Here is a 27137-nt window from a genome sequence, read left to right as displayed (position 1 = left end):
CTAGTCCAGGTGCAAGCACCTCAGGCAGGCAAGCACTTCAGCGAATGTCGAGTGTCAGCTTGGTCCTAGGTGAAGGGGGAGGCCGCACGAAGCCTCAACATCCAGGAAACATTCACTCCCTAATGCAGGTATTCAGCGAAGTAGGGGTTCAGGTCCTACGTAGTTTGTAGTAGGTACCAGAGGTCAAGCTCTTAATCACCAAGGAGCTTTGTTTAACATTTTGGGTTAACAGCTACTGACATGGCTAAGTGAAAGATATTTGTGGTGGAAAGAAACCAAAGCCAAGCTGTCCTCCACCTACTCCCACTACCAACCTCCTCAGCGTCTGATAAGGAAAACAGACAGTTGGGCACTGGGTGATGGGTCGGTGCCCAAGGATCACCTGTGGGCTAGTTGTTTTTAGGGTCTCTGTCAAATGGCCCACAGAGCCTTACTGTCTTCCCCGAGCCCCACCAGGGCCAACATCTTGGGCAGGGGGCTCTCTGAGGGCAGGAGCTTGCAGTAGTATCGCTAGGCCAGTATTGTGCTGGCCGTGGCAGACTTCATTTTGACAGTTGTGGGATCTTTGCAGGCCCCAGAAGCGGTGTCCCACTCCCCTGCTGTGCTGTCAAACTGGGTTGGGGGTGGGCAATAAGAGTATAGTAGCCTCACTGGGGAGGGCTGGTAATATTGCCGTTGGGCCAGCTTCATTTCAGCCCCCAGTACTCCACGCTGGCACAGCAGCGGTCTTCTAGGGTTCATTCCTCCCCTGCCAGGCCGTAGCACTCTGGCTACAGTGGGCTGGGGAGGATGTCAGTAAGAGAAGTAGACTCATTGGGGGCCAAGTGTCTTCTAGGCCTTAGTGGTGGGGGGCGTTTTCATAAGCCTCGCGGTGAGGCCACGGTCCCAGACAAAAAAAAATAGAAAGAATGTGACATTGTGGTCAGAGCTGTTGACTTTGGAACTATGGCACTAGGATCAAGTCCCGACCGTTGCTCAACATCCTGTGATTTTGGGCACATTATTTAATCTCCCAAAGCCTAAAATAAAAAAAATAAAAATTACCTTGTATAATATGACTGGTGCTCATGTAATTTGCTCCAATGTTCTTGGAGCACTGGAGAGATAAAAAACCATTAAACAAAACATAACGTTCTAGTCCATATTTTAAGAACCCAGAGCATCACAATGAAATACAACTCTTTATGTAAAACGACCATATTCCTTTTCGGCCTTTCTTTACTTTTAGATTAACTATCGGTCACGAGCTGTTAAGCCAACTTTTGGGCGATATTCTTCATTTTTGTACTGCCCAAAACATTAAAATATCGCTCATATTGGTAAAAATAAAAACAAACAAAAGAAAAGAAAACAGCCAAGCGCGCTCGGGAATGAGGGGCACTTTTTTGGGAGAACCCCAACCTAGCTGTGAACCTAATCGGACCCTGCGCCATTTCCAGGTGAAGGAGACTTCCTACAAACACAACGTGCTCGTTTGTTGGGTTGGACGCTAGAGCGACACAAACATTACAAAACAAAGGCTGAGTGAAACCCACCACCAGCTTTGGTGAAACATCTGCTTTAAAGGACAGAAGCGTGCTTTGCTCGTTCTCTTCACAGAGCCTGGTCGATTTATGAGCAGATGAGAGGCTTCTTCAAAAAGGCCAACTAAAATGGTACCGACGGTCATTGCACAGCCCACTTAGATGAACCGGACTGACACCCAAACTTTAATTAGTCTGCACCATGTGCTGCCTCTTCAATTAAATAATTTCGTGGACATCTGAAGACGAGGGATTTAACTGAAAATAACGAAAATTAAAATTCTCAGAATATCAAGTATGGTATTCAGTATGCACGCGACATGCGAGCGTGTAATATTTAAAACTGGATATTTATACAGAGGTAGCAGGGTGACTGGCATTGCGTCACTCCCAACACCCTGTGCTGGCTTCCATTTGCATGGCCGTCAAAATCATGGAGGTGGGTTGCTAGTCCTGGTTCCAGCAGTGGAAGTATGCCTGATCTTCCCCGGCTCCGTTTGCAATACGCAAACTACAACGACAAACAGCAGCGTAGCTAAACCTCACGCTCGTTGCGTGGCATAGACAAATATGCAAGTCACGTTAAGACAGACGTTGAGTGATATCCATGCCCCCTTCATTCAAGCCACTAGGTGTCACTGTTGTGACGCCCAAAAAATAAACAATTTCAGCACTTGGTATTCCAAACTCGAACCGTTAGCGAGCAGGGAGAAGACAGCAACGCCTTGAAGTCAACATTTAGTGCATACGATAGCAACTTATTTTTTTTATTATATATAGCACGTGCTCCTAATTTTACTTAAATCTTTTGCACGATCAACAAAAGGTCCCGTTATTATTTTTATGGTACTCTAGTGGCCGCAAAAGATGAAAGGCTGAGACAAACGTACTTGAAGCTGAACTTGAGGCCCACACATCGTAATTATATGTGTGGAAGCAAGACCTTCATTGGCTGAGCCTTGTGCACTGCGCAATACTCACTTCCAATCAAGCTGTATCAAATAAATGTTTTACGAGGTCAAATAAGACTGCACGTTGGTTGAGGGTGGAGCCAAGGGAGGGCGGTCAGAGGCGTGCCAGAAAAAAAACATTAATTCTACAAGGGCAAAAGTGAAATTGTAAGCATTTCAGAAGTCATGGATGTGCTACATTCAGACGGACAAATAGCCAGTTTCATCCACGCAAGCATGGGCGATAAGATAACAGAAAGGCAGAGGGGACAAAGGGAAAGGGGTAACAAACAGGACCAGAGGAACAAACCTTTGGAATGAAGAACAAAAGAGCCCAAAGATGAAGCCCTGTGGTCATTATTCTTGTAATTGGTATTTGGCATTTCTGTAGGTCACAATCTCTTAAACATGGATTTGAGGAACCAGTCCATGTAACAGTGCACGCTTGCCGCAACCTACACCCCCATTTTGTAGCAAGCTGAAATTAAGTCTTCCCAAGATTTGATCGTCCTTTCTTTTGCAAAACATCAATTCTTAGAAGAATTATGGAATAAATCAATTATCTGTCCATACAGCAGTAAATGGAACTTTGTTGTACAAAAAGGTATCTAAATATTAGACATCGACACTGTAGATGCAACGAAGACACTCCACAGATGGGGGACATATATATATATATATATATATATATACACACACACACACACACACACAATATTTACCCTGACAGGGTTGCTGTGTGTGAACATCGTTTTCAAGCACCAAAGACAGCAATTAAACTTAAAGATTACACTATATATATATATATATATATATATATATATATATATATATATATAATTTCCAAACCAAACTGTTAAACTGTGAACAAGACCTTTTGGTTGAAACACGTTGGTGGTGGCTTTGGTGTTGTACATTATTACAATAAAGCGAATAACTCTCCTGGAGTGCAACGGTCTGCAATTGTTTACAATTGTTTGGTTTGGGAAAACGAAGAAGGGAAGGTCCGCCCTGTACGTGTGCACCAGCATTTAGAAGCGCACCGCAAAGAGGACCGCTTTGTTTGGAGATATATAAATAAAATTTCGAAGCAAAATAGAAGTTCATGCAACTGCATGGCCATGATACTGTCGGATGCACTGAGAGAGGATTACAACAAGTACTGCAGCTTCACGAGGCATTGCAGGGATTCTTAAATATCTATTTTGCTTCCTTCTTCCTCCACATATAAAGAGGGTGCAATATACTAATCCAATACCTACAACTGTTTGTGGGACATGTGACTGACTTGCCCCCAGCCCAACTGCCCTATGCAAAGCACTGATGTCTGGCTTCCCCCGAGCAGTGTCGGGCTTCCAGACGCACCCGAAATAATGCAAGTGACTTTTCACCATCTCTATTAGCTTCCCAAAGAAAGCAACTCCACAGGTGTCAAAAAATACCTCAAACTCTCGCCCAGCTTGAGTATTAATGTGAGAGAAATAGGACGGTACTGTAAAGCACTGATTACCTGCACTTCTTTATTTTCAATGGACAGTACCTGCACTTCTCAAAAGAGGTCCAATACTTTTAATTGAAGAATACCTACACTTCACAGCAGTAAATAGGTACTCTGGGAAAGTAAGCACCTGCACTTTTATATTTTCAAGCATTAAGCTAAAGCCCAGTCCTCTTTGGCCTTGGAAAGCAGTGGTGACGTAGGTGACTGACTGTACCTATACTCTGCCAACATTTCAGATTCATTACCATGACATGCTACTGACTCAGACCCAGCTTGAACAACCTGGTTCATAGCTGCCAAGGTTTCAGATTGCTATAGGTGTCATTATTATAATTTCAGTGTAATTATGAGTGACATTTAAGCGATTATGTATTACATGTTCTCGCAAGCAAAAATCAAGCAATGAAGATGAGGGAAACACAAATATCAGAAATGACACCCATTTGAGCAAGGAGAAGCTCTAAGATCTTAAAACTGCTGCAAAACAGCAAAAATGCAACCCCTAGCAGGCTGTAATTATTTCTAAAAGTCAGCTCTGTAAAGAAATAATTGAGTGATCGGCCCTGGGGTCCAGCAAACCACTCACTACTACTGCAGTTCAGTTGCACCAGTAATTTTGAAAATAAAATAATTTTACTTAGCTCATGGTCACAGCCAGGCTGGCTCTATCACAGCTCAGCATTAAAATAATTAAGTGTGCAGCCCCAGGGTACTGTGCACTTCCCGCTACTGCTGCAAGAGTTCAACTTCAGTTACTTGTATAAAAGACATTTTAGTCACTCATAGCATACAGTTCTCACAGTCTGGCATGGCAGCAGGCAGCTCAGATCTGCAGGTTGTTGATCTCAAACTCATTCATGACCACGCGCCAGAGCAAAGCAACTTTCACATAGCAAGTCAGTGCAGATAATACCGAGTTGCACTTAAATACTGCGAGCGGAGCTGGTGCCGCAGCAACAGGCGGGCCCCGGGCCGTGCAGGCCGGCCACCTATGACTGGAGAGTGACATGACTCAGCAGCAGGCTGAAGCAGTCCGGCCACTGTCGGCACCGGCAGGGTCGAGTCGAAGCAGTCTGTCTGTGGGATGATTACTGTCCGTAGCAGCGTCCGCTACAGGTTGGTTGTCTGGCAGCAGGCACAAGACGGTGAGTCTGAGTCAGCTCTGCCACCGCTAATGGGGTGAGCCTCAGAGTCTAGCCCACCAGCTCAGGATCCAATATGCCTTTGCCGCGGTGGTGCAAGGGGTGGGCTCACTCAACCACACTGCCAATAGGAATCCCCCACACACACACTGCACCTGAGGCAGCCTATCCAATTACTAAACTTGAAATGCTGCCTGCTCCCGCTGACCTATTGAAGTGAGTCTGACAACCAAGAGACACTGTCTCTATAGCCTTTGGGCACTGACAGTGACTCTTTTCCTGACTTCAGCTATGCCAGCCGTGTGTGTCGGGTGTTGTGTTTCACTGTAGAACAGTAAACTATTTAGCAGATAAACCAGCCCAAGCTTGCAGGGAGTAGTGTGCACCACGTGCGCCACTGCAGATTTTAGTTGGTGCATTATAGGCACTCTTGCTTGACAGATGAGAGGCACTATGATCCGTGATTTTAAATTTCATTGTGGTGATGCAGACCACCACTTTGAAATCGATAGTGAAACGCCTGATGCATGGTACCTGGCTTCTTTTCTTCCAGTAGTACCAGTTTAATAAATCAATATTTGTAAAGCACAGCTATTCATCCGTGAGGGTCTCACAGCGCTGCTCTTCATCCGAAGAGCAAAGTCTTGAGGTTCTTCCTGAAGATGGTGGGTGATGGGCTTTGTCTGAGTTGCAGGGGGAGGTTGTTCCAGTTCTTTGCTGCAGCGTAGGTGAAAGATCGTCCTCGTGTGGTGGTTTTGCAGATGCGAGGGACAGTGGCCAGGACAATCTGGGTGGAGCGGAGGGATCTGGTGGGGGTGTGGAAGGAGACGGGGTGGTTCAGGTAGGCTGATCCTGCGTTTAACAGGACTGATTGTGTTAATTGACTTCACATGACTATTGCTGCTCAAGCCCCTCTGGCCTTTCAGTAACATAACTTGATGCTCGACTGACCGCTCTAAGACTACAAACTTCTAAGACGGTTTGACCGAAAACTACCAATGCCACTATCCTTAAATGTCAACTTTCAACAGTGTCTAAACTGGTGTCATCTACTAACTCTTTACCAGCTCTCTGAAGAAACTGCCCGGCATTAAGAGAGACTGGGTCCTGCGCCTCTGGTGCTTTCAAAGGCACTGGCCTACCGCGGCCTTCTCCCAAGCAACTTCAGCCGCATTTTACTGCCCGAGTCAAAGGTGAAAGTGACAAGTGAACGGCACAGCGCAGGAGTATAGGAGAGCAAAATGTGCAATGGGCACCGATTTGGCATGTGGCAGAATACAGCACTGACCTACCAGCCTATCAGATGAGGTCTCCATAAACTTAAAAGTATATTGCACATATCAAGCTATTTCAAAGGCCTTGAGACTGTCCGAAGTTAGAAAAACAGGGCTACATTTGTGGCCTCCAACTGAAGTGACGTGTAGTATGAATTGCTTGATAGTTTCCTGAAAATGTGATAGAGGGTTAAATGTCAGGCCCCAGTGTAACCACTATTCAAGCCTTACTAAGTGAAATCCAGTGCTTAATTTGTGTTTGTTGTTTTCGTTAAGGAGCACTGGTACTTATGTTTGAGGGCTGGCACTTATTTGTCTGCCTCAATCATTTACTGCGAGCTAAAGGCACATATGGGAAAGATGGAGGAAGAGAAAAACATAAAAGCATCACAATGGGAGAAAGCAGAAAGCAGCAAGACTGAGCTGAAGGGGCACGCAGTTACTTTAAATGGATTGAAGAGGCCCGAGATGGCTTCAGAATTATGCTGCCTCCGTATTATGTGTTCGCACATTTAATTGCCGCAGCCGCAGGTGTAAGAGGAGGGCTCTGGGCACCGGCACGTTTTTATTAACAAAATTAAGCACTGGTGAAATCTTCATCACTAATCATAGAAAAGCAGAGAGCACAAGTAGGTAACAAAATGGTAGAATTTTAACAAGTGCTTCATTAGAAAATTGCCTGACAACGTCAATAGTTAACAGATTATTTTGTTAGCCTAACTAAGTTAATGTTCAGTTCTTTCTTCAGATTAATGACATTCATTTAATTGTCTAACATGGCACTCCGAATCTGACCTCATAACATATATTTTTATGCCATGGCAGGGAAAATAAATGTGGCCCAATAAAACATAGCATTGACAGCAACTGTGCCAATAAACACATTCAGATATTATTAACAGAATGCAAACGTCAAATTCAAGTTTATTACCAGAGAACAGAAACATTGATATTAGAAAAGTACTGTTTACTGTCACAGATTACATGTAACAATTACTTTGCACAGATAAACTACTCCCTTAATAGTCAAAGGGCTCTTCAATATGATTTTATCTTACTTCTTAAGTGTAAGCACTTGAATGGTAGTTGGAGTTAAATAGTTTTAAATAAATACACACAAACATGGCATGTTTGAAACCATGTTGGCAAATGTGCAGAATATAACATGTTACTTATGACCGTTGTTGAAGGAATGTGCATTATGACCCACCCAGGGTTTCACCTCTAGATGGTCCTGGTCACGACACGCAACAATTGTACTGAATAGCACATTACACTCTGCTCATTTGCAAACATGCATACATAGTGAGAAATAATGAACATTAAACATTTAAGCCACGAATAAAAAATAAAATAAAAAAAAAACACTGGAAGATTGCCCAGTTATGGTAACCACCTCCAACATGATGAGCCAATTTTTTGCCAATAAAATTTTACAATGGTGGTGTTATGTGTCGAGTGGTGACCACAATTTAAACATGTCAGAGGTTTAGATACTCCGCGTCAACTGAAAGGTTCCCCAATGCATTTTTTAATAGTGAACTTTGAGAGTTTTCCAATTCTACACTAATGAGAGCAATACAACAATTTTAGTTGCAAAATGCAATGCCCTTCTGCATTTATAAATACAATAATATATAGCGCTCTCAAACGTTGATGTTAAGCTCCAGAAAAACTAGAGCAATTAATTTAATCTAATTACGTTTTTCACCAATATGATTGAAGCCATGCATGGGGGGGGGGCGGGGGGGGGAGGGGCAGGGGCAAAAGTGAAAGCAAGCAAAAGAGAGAAAGGAGCAAGGGGTGCGACCATAACTAATTCAGCAGGTGCAGTGGCGGTAGGACAAAGGGCGCGAGTGGCGCAACCTAATCATGCAAGCATACAGTCCACGCCCCCTGCTTTGCCACTGAAAGGAACAAGGATAAATGAGGTAAGTAAGGTATTGTGCAAAAGAAAAATAGGAAAATGGTGTCTAAGGGATAGAAGGGTAGGACAGACGAGGAGAAAAGACCAAGCAGGAATTAAATTAAGCGGCTAAAATGACAAAAAGTGAGAGTGAGTGAAGTCTGGTGGAAAATTTGATTTGGTTGAAAAATTGGAAAAGTGGGAGAAGGTGAGAAAGAAAGAAAAAGAGGAGAAGGATGGAGACCAAATGAGAAAGAATGAGAGAGATCACCTTTCAAAACTCAATTCTTTCATTTGTCAATAAAATAAAATGCTGCAAGGGAAAATCCTTAAAGACTCAGACACCTGGTATGAGTTGCTGAGCTTGTAAATAATTCTGGAGCAAAAGAAACTATAGCTTTTACTTCTCATGCTCAGCTCTTTTCAAGTGCTGATGCAGTCTTACTAGCTATGAGTAGGTGGGTGAAAGTAACAGATCCCAGCAAAGAACTCCAAGACACAACCTAAGTATGGGTTGTCAAATCCCCATTTATTTTCTTCTATAATTTAAAACAATTTATTAATGTTAGTCATTTTAAAAGATTACATATATTTACTTTATATCCAGGGCGTTAAGTGGGCTGTGTCCATCTGGTTTCAGACCGGGTTGTCATTAACAATAGATACGGAAAAAGGTTCATATAAAGGACCTATATTTACATCCTTAACTTTACTGGTAAAAACACGGATCGGTTTCTGAACAATGAATGTAAAAACGTTAGTGTAATTCATGTCCGGGATTTAGTTCCGGTTTATATTTTGCATGTTTTAACTAATCTTGCATTCCCTAAGAGTTCAGCTATTTCCAGGATGTTGGGCTTCTGTGTGTTTTTTCGTGTAGCCTAATACTTTTGTATAGTGCATGCTTTGAAGAGAGTCACCTCCTGGTGTTCGTAATGTTACACAATTCAAAGCTCTGGGGCTGAGTGCATTCAAGAGAGAGTGAAAGGAGGATGCAGAAGAAGAAAGAGACGAGGGTGTAAGATATGCAGATGGATGAGATGTGGAGAGAAAAAAAAAAAGGGCAAACGTCTAACAGAAAGTGAACAGAATAGGAGTGATTGAGACACGGAAGACCATTACCCGGCCACAGGAGTCAGTCGTGTTCAACAGTCTCACAAATTCAGAATTTAAACATTTTAAATATTAAGTAGTTACAACAAAATCAGTGTTGTTACTCATTTAGCTTAAACAGCTAACAATCATTGACAAAACCAATTGTCCTGATTGGTTTTAAGTGTCAGTTGTTGTGTTATATATCTGGATGCAAAAACAAATCTCAGAGAGGACACAAAATACCAATCAGGTGGTACACTGTGGAAATCAGAGAAACAGTTTACATGTTTAAGCCACACCCCTTTTAGAGGACCCCTCTCCACACTTTCTATCCCACTTATAGCCCTGTTTATTACCATTATGACATTATTCCTGCTGCAGTTACTGAGGCAGAGTACTGGATGCAGGTCAAGACAAACATCAGTACATATTGGGCCTGGTTCCTGCACGTTCCCTGTAGGTATCTGTATAGTAACATACACACACACAGGGCTTAGCAGAAGAAGCCACAATCTATAGTACTCATATGTACAATCATTAATATTAAGAGATTCTGTGGTCGCAGTGTTTTGAATTTACTGCAGTTGCCACATAATCCACCATCTGCTTCCCATTGTGAAGATTCCAACTAAAAAGGTTCCTACCTCAGTAAATCAAACGCTACCAACAACAGCAGCACGTTACTCCCTAAGGTGGTAGACCCTGTGCAAAAGCTTATCTGGTCACCTTTAAGTGACTGATCCTATGCTTTTTAAAGTTAACTCGTCTTATTAATTGAAACAATCATTCATAAAATCAGCACATTAGAGGGCCTCAGAAATGGAGAAGGTGTACAAGCAGCCAGTTTAAAGATGGGACCTAGATCAAAATATGGATCAGATAAATACTTTGGTGTCAGAGAGGCTTTCTTCGAGGTGAATGCTTCTTCCATTAGTTGGAGAGTTCTTAGGAAGTTGATTAGTGGTAAACACAGTACCTTCAGGGATGTGTGTTGTGGTTCTTTTTGGCAATTTTATTTTGAAGTCTCTGAAGTTGACATATTAAGTTCCACCATTGCGAGTAATATTTGACTCAAGATTCTACCACTCGGCAGGGATTTCATAGTGAACAACTGATGTCTGTAAAGTAACTTCTATTTGTTCTTTACCAGACGCTTACTTGGGTCAACCAATAAGAAAAGCAGATTTTTCAGTACTAAGCTTTTGTCAGACAGGACTAATGTGTGTTAAAATGACAACAAAAATAAAGAGTGCTGCCACATAATTTGCCACACTGAGCTGCATAATTTTCCTTTTCTTGCTGGATAATTTAGTTAACTCGTAGTTATGTCCTCTTTTGTCACATAATTTCACTGGCACTGACTATAGGGTAGGACTGCAGGAACTGCTCTGCAAAAAGTGATAAAAGACGATCATTATAACACACAACAATCTCTACTATGATCCTATACCAAACTTCACCAATACAATGAAAAAAACTTAGATGAAGTTATTCTAAAGCTACAATCAAAAACCTAACAAAAAACCTGAAACCAATAGTACGGTAAGCATTGCAGCCAAAATATCCTAATGCACTCATACATGACATCACAAATTATAGGGCCATCATAAAAAGTCCACATCATATTGACCTCATAGGCATTGTCCTCTATGGCCCAAGAACCTGCGTGCCTGGCTGCAGGAGAGGCATGTTTGCACACTGTGTTTAGTACTGGCAGGGCGTAGCCAAAGCTCAGATACTTCAAGCAGTCAGTGATCCAACCTTTGATGTCATCTATGTGGTCATGAACAGTGTAAGAATGAATTCTGGTTATAGAGATTTTGATTGCTGTTTAAATAAAAAATAAAATTAAAAAATTAAAAAGTACTCGTGCCAAAAAATAAATACGATTGTGAATTGAAATCATACAGTCTACGAAACAGAAAAGTTTTTAACAAATGTTACTAGTTTTAAAGATAGTTTGTGATATTTAATCAATTATTAAAACATTTGTATTCCCTTTTCAACTATTTTTCTGTGAATATAGAGATACTTATATAAGGGTATATGGGTTAAGTCATTTACAGTCCCATTTGATTATACTTTACTTTCTCTGATTCATATTCCCTGGGAAATATAATCTTAAAACCACCCATTTTCTATGGTGTCCAAGTGCGCACTGTGTGTGTGTTGTTCAGGTGCACACAGGATTCAGTGGATCCAAATAACTTTCCCTCTGGATCTACAGTTTCCTGCAGATGGTTCACTTAGGATGTTCCGTCTGTCATCTCAAAAGCAGAGTTTCCGTAGGGTTACTTAATCACACAGAAGAAGCCATCATACAGTTGGGAATCTTTCAAAATATAAAGCAATGCAGAAGCTATCTATCTTATCCACATGCTGGACGTACTGCACAAATGTTAGATAGAGCTTCCTTGCTTCCCACCATTGTAAGTCGGATCTTGTACAGTGAAGACAGCGAGTCAATAATATGTCTCTATAACACCCAAGTCACAATGACATACATTCACATCTAAGCAGAGAGTTGGTGAAACAAAAAGAGCTATTTTTAGACTAAACTTAGACCTCAGTGTGGTGCCTTACCCCATGTCACCAAATAAAAAAAAAAAAAATAAATAAAAAAAAAAAAAAAAAAAGAGTTTAGATCATATAAATATACAATCAGTTGTGAAATGTGCTGGCTAGGTTAGAGTTTCTCAATATAGACAAAGAAATAAAATATTGGTCTCTTCACCTCCTATAAAGTGTTGAGAACTGTACGGAATAAATCTGGTTCAATATGTTTGGGAAAACTTTAAGTTGTCTCACTGACAAATTAAGTGTATATGTATTATAGGGCCTTACACTCTTTGTCTTTCTATACATTCATATCTCATGTGGCCTGGTTTGTGCTATAAATGCAATAACCAAGATATTAACCTAGCAATTATTTATTTTTATTTTTTCTCTCAAGGAGAAAATAAATTGAAACGGGGGATGTTGGGAGATGTTCTCAGAAACAAGATGACTACACTTCGTTTTCTTTGAAGGCATTTTAAAGAGAAATGTAAAGTAATAAGACAGAAAACAACCACTTCTTGTAACATCGTCTAGTCCCATTTTCTGCCTCTCCGTGAGGGAGGAGAGAATGAAAAGGATGCAGAGTGACAGCTGTATCAGTATAATATTTTACACTGAGAAGTATCACCAATTCATGCTGCACTTATGTGCTGTAGGACATCACTCAGGAACCCATAGTGGAAACTAAGCCCATTGTTGTTACTTGCTCACGTACATGCTATGTGCATGTGACATGCAAGCTAACCTCTTTCCTGTGATCAGAGACATTAAATCAGCGTGTTCGTAAAGCATCATTTAAACCGAACATTTAGAAAGAAAAGAACATTTAGAAACAAAAGTGCACTCGGCTCGGTTTTGCCCTCAACATCGCTCATATTGGCGTCAGTGCAATACTTATTTCTGGCTTAATCTCGTTTAGACTTCAATCATTAGGCACAGTTTTGGAATACATTTGGAGAACCGTTTGGTGTGGGCAAGCACTTCCTATTTAACAGTCTTCTACGAGCTCACACTCGGAAACATTTTTCCTTCCGATACAGCAGTATGCTGTAGGAAGTCATTTTAGTAGGAAATACCCAATTACCTTCAGATACTATTTAAACATTTATGTGGAGGAGATTCTGTGTAAGTTCAGTAAAGTATTTTCTTCTGTTTAAGAAAAGAAGAAGAAAAAATAGGTGTGGAAAGACCTGATTTGATCAGTTCACCTTTCCTATCAGTTTTGGGAGCACTACAGGTTTTGACCAAGAAAGGAGGGTGTCCCATGCTAAAATGATCAGTCTCAAGTACAATATGGGATGAAGGGCTGCTGACCAGGGGGAAGGCCTGCCCCCCAGAATTATGGAGTGGTGCAGTCCAGGCGACTGTAGCACTTTGGGCTACGTTTTGTTAAAGGAAGTAGCCCAAAGATATCTAACCAGCTATTTTGGGCTGTTTGCCACCAATTTATGGTGAGGTGACACAGTGGTGGGGGAGCTGTAGGGTAGTGAAGTGTTTTATGCCCCTCCCTCCACCCCTGAAGTATGGTGTGGTGTGGGTAGCATACAGCGTTTTCATGTTGCAGGCTTACAGGTGCTTTTTGTTGGAACAGGTGCGCAAGGGATAAAAGTTGTTATATGGTTGTAAATTTGAGACCGGTGCAGGTGCGGTTGGCTGAGAAGTTTGCATGAGTTTAGATAATTTGATTATTGCTCTTGCCACTCGTGAACCAGGTTGAAAGGGAGGGTGTGAACAAGCTCACACCTGGATGAGACAGGAAGTTAAAGGTTACATTATAGGAAGTTACGTTAGTTACATGTTAATAGATTTAGCGATAACTGTAGGGGTAGCTAAAGGTCACAATTGCAGATGTGTAGTATGGTAGGAGGTAGATACTTGCTGGGTTATGTCATGTGGGGGGGGGACAGTTAGGGGGTAGGTTTAGAAAAAACAGATAGGTGACAAAGTTTGTATAGTGAGGTTTTATCTTTGTAAGGCTGAATGCCCAGGATATTGTGTAATGTGAACTTGTTTAAATAAAAGTGGTATTTTTCACACAAAAATGTGTCAGTGGTCTGTGCTGCACCTTTCTCACCCAATTACATAATCATACATTCATTCTTGCCATGGGCTCTGCCCTTTGCTGCCCCCTATGATTCGGTCTGGCTCAACCATGCACTTACCCTGTGGTGATATCTTCATCCTCTGTGAGAATGGGCTTGTTCGGCAGGTCGCCATCGCTCATGTAGCCGGACTTTATATCACTATCGTCTGGATCCAGGGCCTCAATCAGCTCCAGGCGGGAGATGTGGCTGAGCTTACTGGGGCTGCGCATGGGCATGGTGTGAGAATAGTGGCTGCGTTCTCCATGCATGTACCAGCTGGGATTCGCCCCCTCATTCCGACAGCCCCCGCACACCGAAGGGGCATCACCAGCCTGCAGGCGGGGGCTGGACTGGCCATAACGCCAAGAGATTGGAGAGGAGCGATTGGATAGGCTAGAAATGCTGCGGGGGTTCGCGTCATCGCTGTCATAGCAGGTCATTTCCAAAGCGCTGTACAAAAGAAAAGAAAACGAAAAGTTCAACGATGCTCATAGAAATATACCATGTATGTGGAGATGGACTTGTCAAGCGATACGCTATTCAAAGAGATCACAAACAAGAATGGAAAGGAGAACACAAGACAGCAGCCCTCTGCCTGTAGGGAAGCAGCGATAGAAGATACAAGTAAGCAGTAGCAGCCGGTAATTCAAGCAGCTGGCATCTGGTATCATGGAGAAATGAGGAAGATGTAACGGTGTGGAGAGAGATCACCATAAGCTGGTCATAAATGACTAGAAGTTTAATTGTAAACCCTCTGTAGCTGGGCCGGAAAGTTGCTCTAGACTCAGAATACTTTAGACTAATTATAAGGACAATTAAGATTCAGCAGGCATGGCAAAATATTTACAAAATGTTTCCAAAATACATATGCAGACTGGAAGCAAAGTCCTGTCTTGGAGAGGATGTTTAAAAACTAAGAAATACGTTTCATCAGCGAGCATTAAAGAAACATTATATTCAATCCAAATACATGCAGTTAAAAGAAAAAACAATCATTCATCCGCTATACCCGTAACACAACCAAATCTTGACAACTAAGAAATTCCAGACTGGTCAGGGATTACTCCATTGGTACCACCTCGTCCTGTGAGCAGTCTGTGAAAATTACGCATACCTCTGAGTTTAATGAGTCAGGGCGGGAGTAGATTGTGAGAAATTGGTTAGCCTTTCAACATTTTTGACTCCCTCAGCCATATGAGCTAACTAAGCAATTTTCAACATAAAACACAAAGTAATCAACCCAGTCAAAATATAAAAAAATTAAAAAATAAAAATAAAAAATGTTTTTAAAAAAGGTTCCTGCAGGACAAACCCCTAGCAAAACCTGTATTTAGTGGGAAAATGTATCTACCAAAAGGATTTGGTGGGAGAATCTCCCTGCCTTATTTGCTGGAAACTTCGGCCATAGGTGAAGTCCACAATTAACAGTTTAATAAAGTTGTATGCTTCACACAACTCTGCAGGCTGAATTTAAAGTAAATGGAACATCTACTGGATACATATGTTTTTGTGGATAAACTTAAAACTGAACTTGTTCATTATGCCAGACATGCCGCTACTTCTACCCAATACTGAGTGACATTTCAGTGAGTGGTCATTATTTATTATAGTTATCTGTTTGTTTCCGGATATGTTTGGGACAGGCGCTTGTGTACCTGCAATGGTAGTCCTAAGTGCCATGCAGTACTGGAGATTGCACTTAACAGCATCGACTTATGCATTGTTAACACATGTTTTTAACTAGAAATGGCACATAAAATCCATACATCGATTTATAATAATAGATATTGCTAGGAGATGGGGGTCTATTTATATGTATCAAGCCTCCCGGAATCCTACTGAAGGAGCATAACCTGGCTGCACCATTATGCTTCCTAAAACGTGAGAAGGGGCAATTACTTTTTTTCTTTCTGTAACATGTACAACAGATTGTTAAGTGTAGTGCACTGAAATAGATTAGCAAAAGTGTACAATTAAAGTTAAACTTTTATGTAAGCCACTTTTAATATTCATTTGCAATAATGTCAATGATATATTTTAGAAATGTTATTCTTTATATTCATTTTATACTCAAAAAGTTAGACATTTAAAACATATTTGAACTAAAGGTATATTTGTGTACATTTTAGTTGGTCAGAGTGAAGGGCGCATTCTTTTTGTATGTTCTAATCTTCAATGTGAAAGCTTGTTTTTTCAAAGCTGTAGGTGCTGAAGTGAACAAGGAGCTCGATGTGCCTGAAAGATAAGAAAGTCTGAGAAAAACACTATTGGACGAAAGGAGTATCCTTGCACTGGCAGCTAAAGCTTTAAGATTCCCGAATGAAAGGGTGTATCAAGGTCGGGTGTCAAAGGCTTCGGAAGCCTGAATTGTTAATTATCATTGATGTGCAGTTTTGTTTTTCAAATGGGAGATTTTGTCATGATCTCATCACACCTGGAAAATCCAAGATTTAAGTGTGGTTTAGCTGGCAAGAGATTCAGATTCTCTCTGCCCCTTGCTCAGAGCGGACCTTTTGTGGTACCGACCTCATACCTTCTATGTGGCTTTATGACACAGCACCTCTCAGACAGAAGCTTATACTGAAGTTCTGTTTGCTAATCTTGCTCAGATATTCCTTTAGTATTAGAATAGTTTAGGAGCTAAAGTCAATGGTTAGGCAAGAGAACTTAATTTTAGAACCCAGACACCACGTAGGTTTCTTGATTTTCTGCATTGTTGCTATTGAAGTCTTGGTCTTTTATATGTTGCTTTGATTTAATATTGTGTGACGCCTTAATTCTCCATTGGTGATTTTGTATATCTATACTATGGTTTTGAGACTCTCCTATGTAACTTTGGCTTCGAGTCTGTGATAAAACCCTTTGAAACTTTAATTTGGACTTGATTGGTTTGATGCACGACTATTGAGTTGCACTGTAACTGATTTTAATGGTTTCGTAAAATTCTCTCTTCACCCCTTGGAACAGAGAAGTAAAGATTCATCAGACCACAGATTAAATGACAGGGCCCCAGGCTCCATCACTACCGATTGCTCTTAATGGATTTTGTGCATCATACCTACTCCTAACCCATGACTTTTCACCACACTTTTATATGGTAAGCTTCATAAGTGCCTCTTCCCCATTTCCAGGAATAACGGAGGCAGAGAGGGGCTTAAAGGAACTCTGTAGGACTGACTGGCAAGAAGAGAGGGATTTGAGATGGATAAGGAAACACCAAAGAATGAAAGACTGCAGGGGTATTTCAAACACAGCCGTCAGTATGGGTTTATACCACAAAGCTATATCTGAAATAGAACAAGTCTTGCAGGGCTCTTAGGCTATATTTGAAAACTGTTCCCACCATACCACTAGTCGTGCACCAACTTTAGCTTTAACACACAACAAGTATCCATCAAAAACATGAAGAGCTATTTATTTACTCAGGAATTTTCTACAGCCCGTACTAGGCCTAAAGGTGCCAGTATGCTTTAAAATGTGACAATGAAAGTTATATACAACAAAATAAAGACAAGCAAATACAGAACCACAGCAGAGTCTAATGTCATGTCTATCACACAACACCTAGAGTACTGAAAGTTCAGTTAAGTGTGCAGGGTTCGCAGACTACCGTGGGGGGAGGGGGGGGGGGAGAAAAGGATGTTAATGAGTATACGCCTTACTACAAGGGCAAGGGGGTGAAAGCACTTTGCTCAAAGCAAAATCAAGCTCACGATGGAATGCAGTTCTCTTTCGTGAGAACAATAAACACAATTTGGGGAGTGACTTGGTAGTGGAACACCACCACTGACATCATCAATGCTTGCTTAGTGTGATAATCGATTGACCATGGAGCAGCAATACCAATAGTGAAGTAGACCTACAATTGGCATGCCGCTGGACGATGGCTTAACAGGGAGTGCACATCGAATGCCACTTCCTTGCCACATAGAATACAAAGGCTGGGGCACAGTGTCCTCCATGTGTCTCTATTCCCAGAGAATGTGAAGGATATCTGTGCGGCTTCACACCTGGATCTAACCAGACTGTGGCTCGTAAAGCAGGTAATGCAGAATTGTCGTTCTTAGAGCAGGAGACAGTGTCCTCTAGCATAACCGATGCAGTGCGTTCCAACCAGATCTAAAAATAAGAATACAATTTCCTCTCTTTCTTCACTTTATTTATAGCAGTAACTCGAGTTTTCAATGAAGACATTGCCCTTCACTCTATTGAACGCAAGCCTGGGCGCCTTCCTGCAGCAACCCACTGCGAAGGCAGCCATGTTCTCAGCTGTGCCACTGGAACATTTGAGGCTTCCTGTATAAGGCGGTCTTGCTATTAGCACTCCAACCCCGGCGGACGAATTAATTTAATATAGATCCCTGGGAGTCCGTGTTGCGACTCAGAGTGCAGGATCGAAGGATATTTAGAGAAGTCCCTTCACCCCTTGGAGACAATGGTCTCTTCTGTGTGGTCTAGGGCAGGCATCTTAGGGATCCTGCATTATTACTGCAGAGGACCTGCACCCTACAGTGTCACATTTTAAAGACTTCTTGCTGGATCCCAATGGTATCGTGCCTCCCTTTCTTACATTATACCAACTTAATTCAAAAGCGGAGACTGTCTGGGTAGCGGAAAAGGGATACAAACGTTCTGAACCCTTACCTGTGCGACACCGCCGACCCCCGCAAACTGGACATGGTATCCTCCAAATTCTGTCGGAGGTCCAGAACATTCTGCACAGTCCGCTTCCGCTGGGACTCTGGGTCTGTGGTACGAAACAGAATACAGTGAAATGCAGTAACAGGCAGCGTTTTACACAGTAATTGCAAGCAGTTTGTCAGGTACATGAAACATCCGAATAAATAGAGCAGTGCAGAGTATTGCCACAAAATATTAACAAGTCACACCCCTCTCGCTTTCAGAGTCCAGCTTTGCATGAGAATTTGTTTTTATTGTCTTTAAGAAACGCAATGTGTTTCCCCTCTATTTCATTCTGGCTCCTTCCAGAATCGTGTCTCATCCCCGCACGTGCGTGAGTTCGCTCCTGCACTTTGGGACGAGATTAGAAACAGTAAGGGGCATTTAAAAGCTGAACGTACATGTATGCATGTGTAGATGACCGGCGCTTGCGTTTATTACCACCATCTACAAACCATTGACCGTAAAGTGTCTCCATGGCAACCTTGTCGATTTAGGCTGCTGTTCTGCTCACCCTGCCACACAGTTAAGTAAACGCTGTAAATGAACAAAGCATTACTAACAGAAAGATCAGGCTGAGCAAGGTCACTACTTGCTTCAAGTTGTAATTAGAGAGCCAGCCAAAGTCATTGACCGTTTCAAGTTGTAAATATGCAATTACATTGGTTAATTTATACTGTAAACGTTGAAGCTGGCTAGCTCTGTGTTTACTTGATATTCATTCAGCAAACGCCCAGCCTCAAAAATCTCATTTTCTGCACTCTGCATTGCATTTGTTGCCTCTTTTCTCTCGGCTGCCTTGGGGCTTGCAGATAAGAAATGAGAGACCCCGAGGATGGAAGGAGACTCAAAAGGATCTAAAGAAGAAATCAGGCCACACCAGATGAGAAGGGTAGGGGCTCTGTACTGTCAGGGAGGAGGGGATGCAGCATGGGTGGTAACCTTAGGGACAGCTATGCACAGTCAATAGCATCACCACGATGGAGAATGCATACCCAAGTCAACTCCGAGGTTCGGACGAAGGCCGATTGAGAGGGGGCAACCAGAAGGGCGTAACAAGCAGAAGAAAGGGCTTCTCATTCGTAGCATACGTGTCAAAGACCACAAAATGTTGCAGCACCTGTGCTAGTATAGTATGTGTGATTTCCCCTATCGATATACCCCCCCAAAAAACAAAAAAAAAGTAAAATATGGGGTAATAGAATAACTTTCATTTAGACACCATCACTTACCTTCAGACAGGAGACAAAAGGGTAGTGGGGACAGTGGATCGTGGACAAACTGATAGGAAGGAAATGCAGACTACATGACAGTCGTTTATACACCCAGATGGATAGGCTAGGCAGAACCACAGACCATCATACTGTCTAATGGGAATGAACAAAGCCTACAGCCTCAGAGATCCTGATAGGATGTCACACAGAATTTTCAATTCTCACACATTCTGGTGGGTGTGGAATAAGGAAGGGCAAACCTTCAAACGTGCTGATGAGAGAAGGCACAGCATCACAAACTCTCCTACATCCACATGGGGAGGAATGTAGTATTTAACTGAATATTGATCATTACAGTAGTTAGTAATTTCCTCTCCTTGACTTGTGTTAGTGTGTGGGCAGCACTGCAGGTCTATGTACTTCCTGGTGGCAGTGGAAGTAAACCAAAAGCCTTGTACATTTGGATTGGTGGAGGCACATGAGTGTGCGCTCTCATACATCTAGAGGGGGGAAGGCACAGACCATCACCATTAGGGAGGTTGTACAAGTACCAAATTGTTCTTCAGTCCTTAGCACTTGCCATGAGTCCTCTCCAGGGAGAGCAGATCGAAGGAGTTTGTGCCCAATGTATGTGTGGACCCGAACAGATGACATGACCCATAAGCTTAGCATCTTTTATAAAAGCTTAGGAGAAAATCCATTCAGACAACAGCGTAGTGGAGTGAAGCAGTAGCCCTGCCGTGCCCATGGAAACGAGAGCACCCGGCAACCATCAGTCATGGATACCCAACATTCAATGCGGCAGGAGCAAGATAGCACCGCACTTCTGCAGCATTTAGACTGCGGGAGACAGATGACAAAACCAGAAACCCGAGTCCTCCAGAAGGGGCCAGGTGGTGCTGTGCTAGAAACAGAACAGAAAATGAAATGCCATCTTGGCCTAAAGGGACATCTTACAAAACTGTGCGCATCACATACAACAAAGAAGGGCTGGACCTGGAATACATTGGCATGAAAAGGATGGGGAAATGGCACTGCTGCATATTGTGATAATATCGGAGATTAGGGAGGCTTGGCACGGTTGGCAGATTCTTCCACAGTAAACATATGCCAATCAGTGTGTGGTTGGAATGATTTGATTCACATTACACATATTCCAGACCAAATGATAGAACAAACAATTCGTCAGAAAGTAAATCGTGAGAAGGAGAAATGGGCCCCAATAAAATATACATATCTGGGGCAGAGGGTTAATGTGGGGTTTTGATATGCAAGTCTTAATACAGACTAAAAACAAAGATTCGAGCATGTTTCTATTTCAGTGCAAATTAGTATTTTCAAATAGAATCTTTTGATTCCAATCGGATGTTCACCAAAGTTAAGGATTAAACCTAAGCACGCCGACTTGCCACCCATCTCAAGACTAGAGCTGCACAGTTCAGAGACCTGAGTAAGTGATGCAGGGACCCTGACCTTCCGGGCTGAGTGTCTCACGGATCTGCACAGGGTCTTAATCCTTTCACTCCTGAAACTCAGCAGTTCGGGTAATACGTACTCGAGGATCTCTTTGTTCAGACTCATGAGGACTGGAATGAGGGGGCTGGAGTATGCAACCGGAGGCGGTTCCTTGTATTGCTGGAATGTTGTTTGGAGTGATTTGTCTGGAGAAGATTCACATAGGTGGCTGGGTGGTTGGCACAGTGGTAGGGAGCATTCCGAGTGTAAAACAACATGGGTCAAAGGACTAACGCAAATACAGAGAACCTTTTCTACAAAGTGTGGCTAGATCAGGGACACACAGTGATACTGCAACTTTCACCTTCTTGACCAGGTGGATTAAGGAATTTATGCAGAAAGACTCGGTCTCTCAGCAACAGGACCCCATGTGTGAGGGAGCTGAAGCAGCGATAAAGAAGCCTCCCTTCTACAATGGGGTAGGCTCAAGGGTTCATCACAAAATACAGATTCTCACTTAAAAGTACAAATTACCTCCAAGGACTAAAACAGGGGCGAAGAGCCTCTCACCTCTAAAACAGGGCAGAATTGTCACAAAGATCCACTCTTACATTAGTAACAGGTGATATATTTACGACAGCAGGTTGAATAAAAGTAGTCTATGTGGAAGAAACCAGTGGTGATGAGAACCGGAGTCTTAGTAATGAGCGCAGATTGTTCTGAGGCCACAAGAGAACCACTGCAGGTGCTGGGCGGACTGAAACTGACTCTAGTCTGCCAGGTGTTCCTGTCCTAACAAACACTCTGGATTACAGAACCATCTGCCCGGCTGCTCTTAATTCACAGAGAGAACACAGGGACTGCCTGGAGCACCAGGCTTCATAAAAGCAAAAACACAACCGGAAGGTGACTAAAGATTAACTGTGAAACTACCTGACAGTCGGATTCTTAATCTTCACTACAGTTCACCCAACCCTTGCCCAGTCTCTTTCTTTAATCCTTCGGTGCCCGGGGTGGCCTGCGAGCACATGGAGAAGGTTTTTAATAGTTTTCACTCAAGCGAGCGGCTAGAATTAGGCAGCCCATTTAAGTGCTCATCCGCGCCATATTTTTGTCAGTGTTCAAACATTTAAGCTCCAGTCGACTCCAGCCAGTGCCCCCACATTATGAAGCAAAGTATCACACTTTGCATAGCCAAGAAGTCAGGCAGAAGTTAGGAAGCCTATGCGTCAATACACTGGGTTCAAGATCTTTGTGACGATGCTTTCTTATTCAGTTATGCTCCTCTTTTTCTCTCTCTGTATGTATTATTCTCTCTCCAAAATTTACTTTGTAAATTGTCTGGGAAAACCATATGATGTTGAAGTTAATATCATTGACTTGCCTTTACAATCAGCATACACTGTATCATAAATTAAAAACGTGACTATTTTTGGAACAGGACCCTTTTGTAGGTACCCGGAGAAGGAAATCTGTGACGCACCGGATTGCTCTTCCATTTCTTTCCTCATTCATACGATGTATTTGCATGGCAGTAGGCAGTCTTATGGTCTTTTTAAAAAAGTGCCTGGTTGCTGCTTATGTCACCAACTTCCATTCTTGTCCATGGGACCTCATTATACTCATTAGACAACATCTCAGCTTGTCAATATTGCCATATTAATTAGTGGGCCGCGTCTGATAACTTACTTTCATTTTTGTGCACGTAAACAGCACTTGGCTGCATTTCCAGCTAGGTTAGTGCTGTGAAGCTGCCCATATGTTTAGCCCTAATTACAATTAGCCACTCACATCTCCTCCTTCATAACACAATAGTCACTGTGCCCCAATATCTCTCGTCACTCACGCAGGACGTCAAAAAGCTTCCCTTCCCACATACAGTCGCAACAAGTAAGACAGTCTGACAACTGTGCACTCCAGTAGGGTGCAACTCGTATGATTAATACACTTCGGGGTGCCACAGTGAGATGAAAGAGCTATTTGAATGTTAAAATATAATACACTACCGAGATGACAGATACTATATGGCAGAGGCGGAGGGAATGTAAAGATTTCTTTGCATTTGACTTTTGTGACAGTTTATGGGGCACATATCCAGACTACACAATTTATCAAAATAAGTTGCGTGTAGCAGAAAAACACAGCTTTCTACTTCTGTGGCATGCCACTGTGAATAGAATAGCTCGGAAAAACGTGAATTTGCAAAGAAAAAAAAAAAAAAAAGAATCCGCACATTTCCAGCTTGGATGGGTTTAATTAGAGGGAAAATTATATTTCTATGTGGAAACAATGCCTTGCAAAGAGCAGAAATCATAATTTCGCGGAACATTGCCTATCTATCGCACAGGGCCAACATAAATGATGACCTAATTACCCAAAACAGCAGCATTCAAGGAACTTTATATTACCAATCAGAGAATGGTGCTATGGTAACTTGAGGACTAAGGATGAGGTGCTTTTAAGTGCCACATGAACTAAGGGTGTTATATATCAAAAGGTTTTACCTCTTCGGTCTCTGTGGGAAAATGTGTTCCTACATATGGGCCCAGGACGGAGTCCCAGCCAGCAATTTGACAATAACCCTTGTCCTAAATTATCCTGTTAAGCCACTTCAAAGGCATTGCATTGTTTTTAATGGACGCCTTATACACTCCCTGTGTGACTCTTTGGGAAAGTTGCTTTAACACTTACATGTAATCAACAACAATACTTGGTATATCTGCTTCCGCTCCTTCCACAGCAAATATGCAAATACCTCTTACAGAACTCTCGGCTTTGGTACAGAGGCGACTGCCCACGATTGCACACTGCAGAAACAAGCTGGCACGTGGACATTGGAGTCTCTTGGGACAGGTGTTCAAATTGATGCGGGTGAAAGTGCCCCAGATCTTCGCTCAAGAGTGCGTATCCAAGTATTGTTTACAACACAATATGTGCTTTCTCCATATCTATATAGAGCAGACCGTGGGAGTTAATCGTGATACCAGAAGGCGGAGTGCGCCAAACAGCAGCAAATCTAAGAATGCCACCGTTCACTGGCAGAATGTGCGGGAGACATGCGACTAAACAAGCATTTATAAATATAGCTATAAATGCAGCCAGGACCACAGCAAATGCGTGTCAACAGGTTCTTAGGATATCTCTCTTCAAGACACTGCAAATGTGGAGATTAGAACACAAATAACATATCGATATCAATTTTGTCCAAGTGCTCACTCTCCTGACGTACGTTTCAGCAAGACCTGCAAATGGGATCTCCCTCTAGATGGTTGGTGGCTGAAAGTTTGAACTATACATCCAGCAGGTCCTTTGTGACAGTTTCCCCCTTGCGTCTTCAGTGACTCCCTGGGTACTGAATTGTTGACTTTGTTATTGTGCTCAACTTTGTTTAACTCATCTTAGATAATCTGTGTTTAGGTTTGTACTGCCTTTGTTAATTACTGTTGTTTCTACACCCGCTCACTTTCCTGCTGTTTTTCCCGCTGCTTTTTTTCTGTCACATCTTCCTTCATAGGCCCTGCCCACCACCTCCCAGCATCCCTCTCCCAAAACCTATTTAATGGAGGCTGCAACAGGGCCACAGAGCGGGTGTGCCATCAGCATGCCAATGGCATGCGAAAGGCAAGCCCATTTGCCCCCATTTATGCCTAGAACGCGCCCAGCACCAGGAACCCTGGTTCTCCCACCACACACCAAAACACCACCGCTGAGTTCCGAGCCCTGGACCTCAGGCTCCACAACAACTGCTGCTGCACTTCCCCATGATCAACGGTAGGATCTTTTACCTTCCGGCACGGTCTCTGCTCCTGTAAACCAGAGCACCCACTTGCAGAACAACCATCCCCACTCCGACCACGACAAGCATGACTTCTTTAGAACAACTCTCCTTCTTCCTGCTCAATGCACGATCAATGCTAGCACACCACAGAGATCTGGGACACCCTCACCTCATTCACCCTGACAGTCTTCCTCACCGGGACTTTGCTCAACCCCACATCCACTCCCGACATCACCTCAGCAACTCCAGATGGCTATACACCTAATCATACATGGAGCTAGAATCATCATTCACAAATAAACCATCTACTGCACCAGCGCCACAGAGGACACCAACTCGATAATGGGACACCTGAATTTTTAACCCCAAATGGATGGCAAAACCACCAGAGACACACTCACCTACAGACCTTCAGAGCCAGGCCCCTTTTCCAAAGGCACCATCCTTGAATTCATTGCCCCGCTCCCCATTGACTACAAACACTACATCTTCTTCGGAGACCTCAACGACCCCAGCACTGCCAACCTCCTCAAATACTTGAACAACATCAGCCTCACCTAACTAGTCACCGACACTACACACTATACAGGACACACGTTCGACCCCATTTTCACAGCCAGGAACAGGGTCAAGTCAAGCCAAGCCATGTCATGTCAGTGAGCTCGCCTAGACAAAAAGTGTCATAGTCTACTTCACCATCACAGGATTCTCTGGCACAGCCACAAAGCCTTCCAGCACCTCACACCGCAGCTGAAACAAAGTATCAGAAAGCCAGTGGACCTACGCCCTCAACACCCTCCACCCTGACAATGCAAACTATATAGAACAGGCTTTCAAGAATGTAGCCACCTGGTTCACGGACTGTGTTTACAGTCGTCCCTGTCAAGCCCACCAAACTCAAGAGACCCACCAAACAGTCCAGTTGGTACACCTTGGGAACGAGAATCGCAAAACACAACTGCAAGCGACTAGAAAGGAAATGGCGCACGAACAAGGAGCCCACAGACCGAGCCACCTTTTAGGTCATCCCTGAGCCAATACTAACAACTACTGAAAGAGACGAAGAGGAGGACCCTGGCTGACCGCATTGAAGCTAGCTCTAACCATAGCAAAGAACCCTAACATTGTTAAAGAGTTCTTCAACCCCTCAGCCACCAAAAACAACATCACCCCTTCTCAGGAACTCAGACACCCTGGCAGACTTCTTCCATTACAATATCCCTACGATCTACAAGAACTCCGATCCCCCAACCCATCACTGCCGATACCCTCTGCCTCCTCACTCTCATGGATGCAAATCCCATTGCAGTCTCCAACCACCTCCTTACCGCCTAGGACTAGCTCACCACACAAAACACCACAGTCATCATGAACTCCATCCACTCAGTACCCACGGACCCCTTTGCCCCACCACATTTTCAACTTGGGGAGCAAGATGATCAGCAGCGAGCTCACTGACATCTTCAACTTCTCCATAAACATGGCCTCCTTCCCTGCAGTATGGAAACAAGCAGAAGTCAAACCCCTTCTAAAGAAACCTTCTGCCAACCCCAGAGAGCTCAAAAACTACAGTCCCATCCCTTTGCTCCCCCTTCCACCAATGTCCTTGAAAAGGCCATCAACAACCTACTCACAGAACACCTGGAGATCAACAATCTGCTGGATTCCACACCAACCACAGCACCAAAACCACCCTGATCACTGCCACTGACAACATCAGAACCCTCATCGACCAGGGAGAAACGGTGGCCTTGATCCTCCTCGACCTCTCAGCAGCATTTAACACTGTATCCCACCACACCCTTATCAAGAGGCTTCATCACATCAGAATCCACAGAAATGCCCCCTCAAACGGATCTCATCCTTCCTCACCAGAAACACCAAGATGATTCACCTACAACCTTTTAACTCAGAACCAATGAACATCAACTGCGGCATCCCTCAAGGCTCGTCCCTCAGCCCTACACTGTTCAACA

The 27137-nt window shown here is 43.0% G+C and overlaps 1 protein-coding gene across 8 annotated transcripts in view; it reads right to left on the bottom strand.

The window, feature by feature from the left end:
- The window catches only part of NAV1 (neuron navigator 1), a 950201-nt gene that overhangs the window by 452918 nt on the left and 470146 nt on the right, over positions 1-27137 (bottom strand). For all 8 annotated transcript variants that reach the window (XM_069238908.1, XM_069238913.1, XM_069238909.1 and 5 more), the window contains 2 exons: positions 18679-18781; positions 14113-14484 (listed from right to left, as the gene is read on the bottom strand). In XM_069238908.1, the coding sequence (XP_069095009.1) occupies positions 14113-14484; positions 18679-18781 (475 nt within the window). The remainder of the gene's footprint in view (positions 1-14112; positions 14485-18678; positions 18782-27137) is intronic.

This window comes from Pleurodeles waltl, chromosome 6 (genome assembly GCF_031143425.1).
Source record: "Pleurodeles waltl isolate 20211129_DDA chromosome 6, aPleWal1.hap1.20221129, whole genome shotgun sequence".
Taxonomy (NCBI): Eukaryota; Metazoa; Chordata; class Amphibia; order Caudata; family Salamandridae; genus Pleurodeles; species Pleurodeles waltl.
This window is presented reverse-complemented; position numbering and strand designations above follow the sequence as displayed.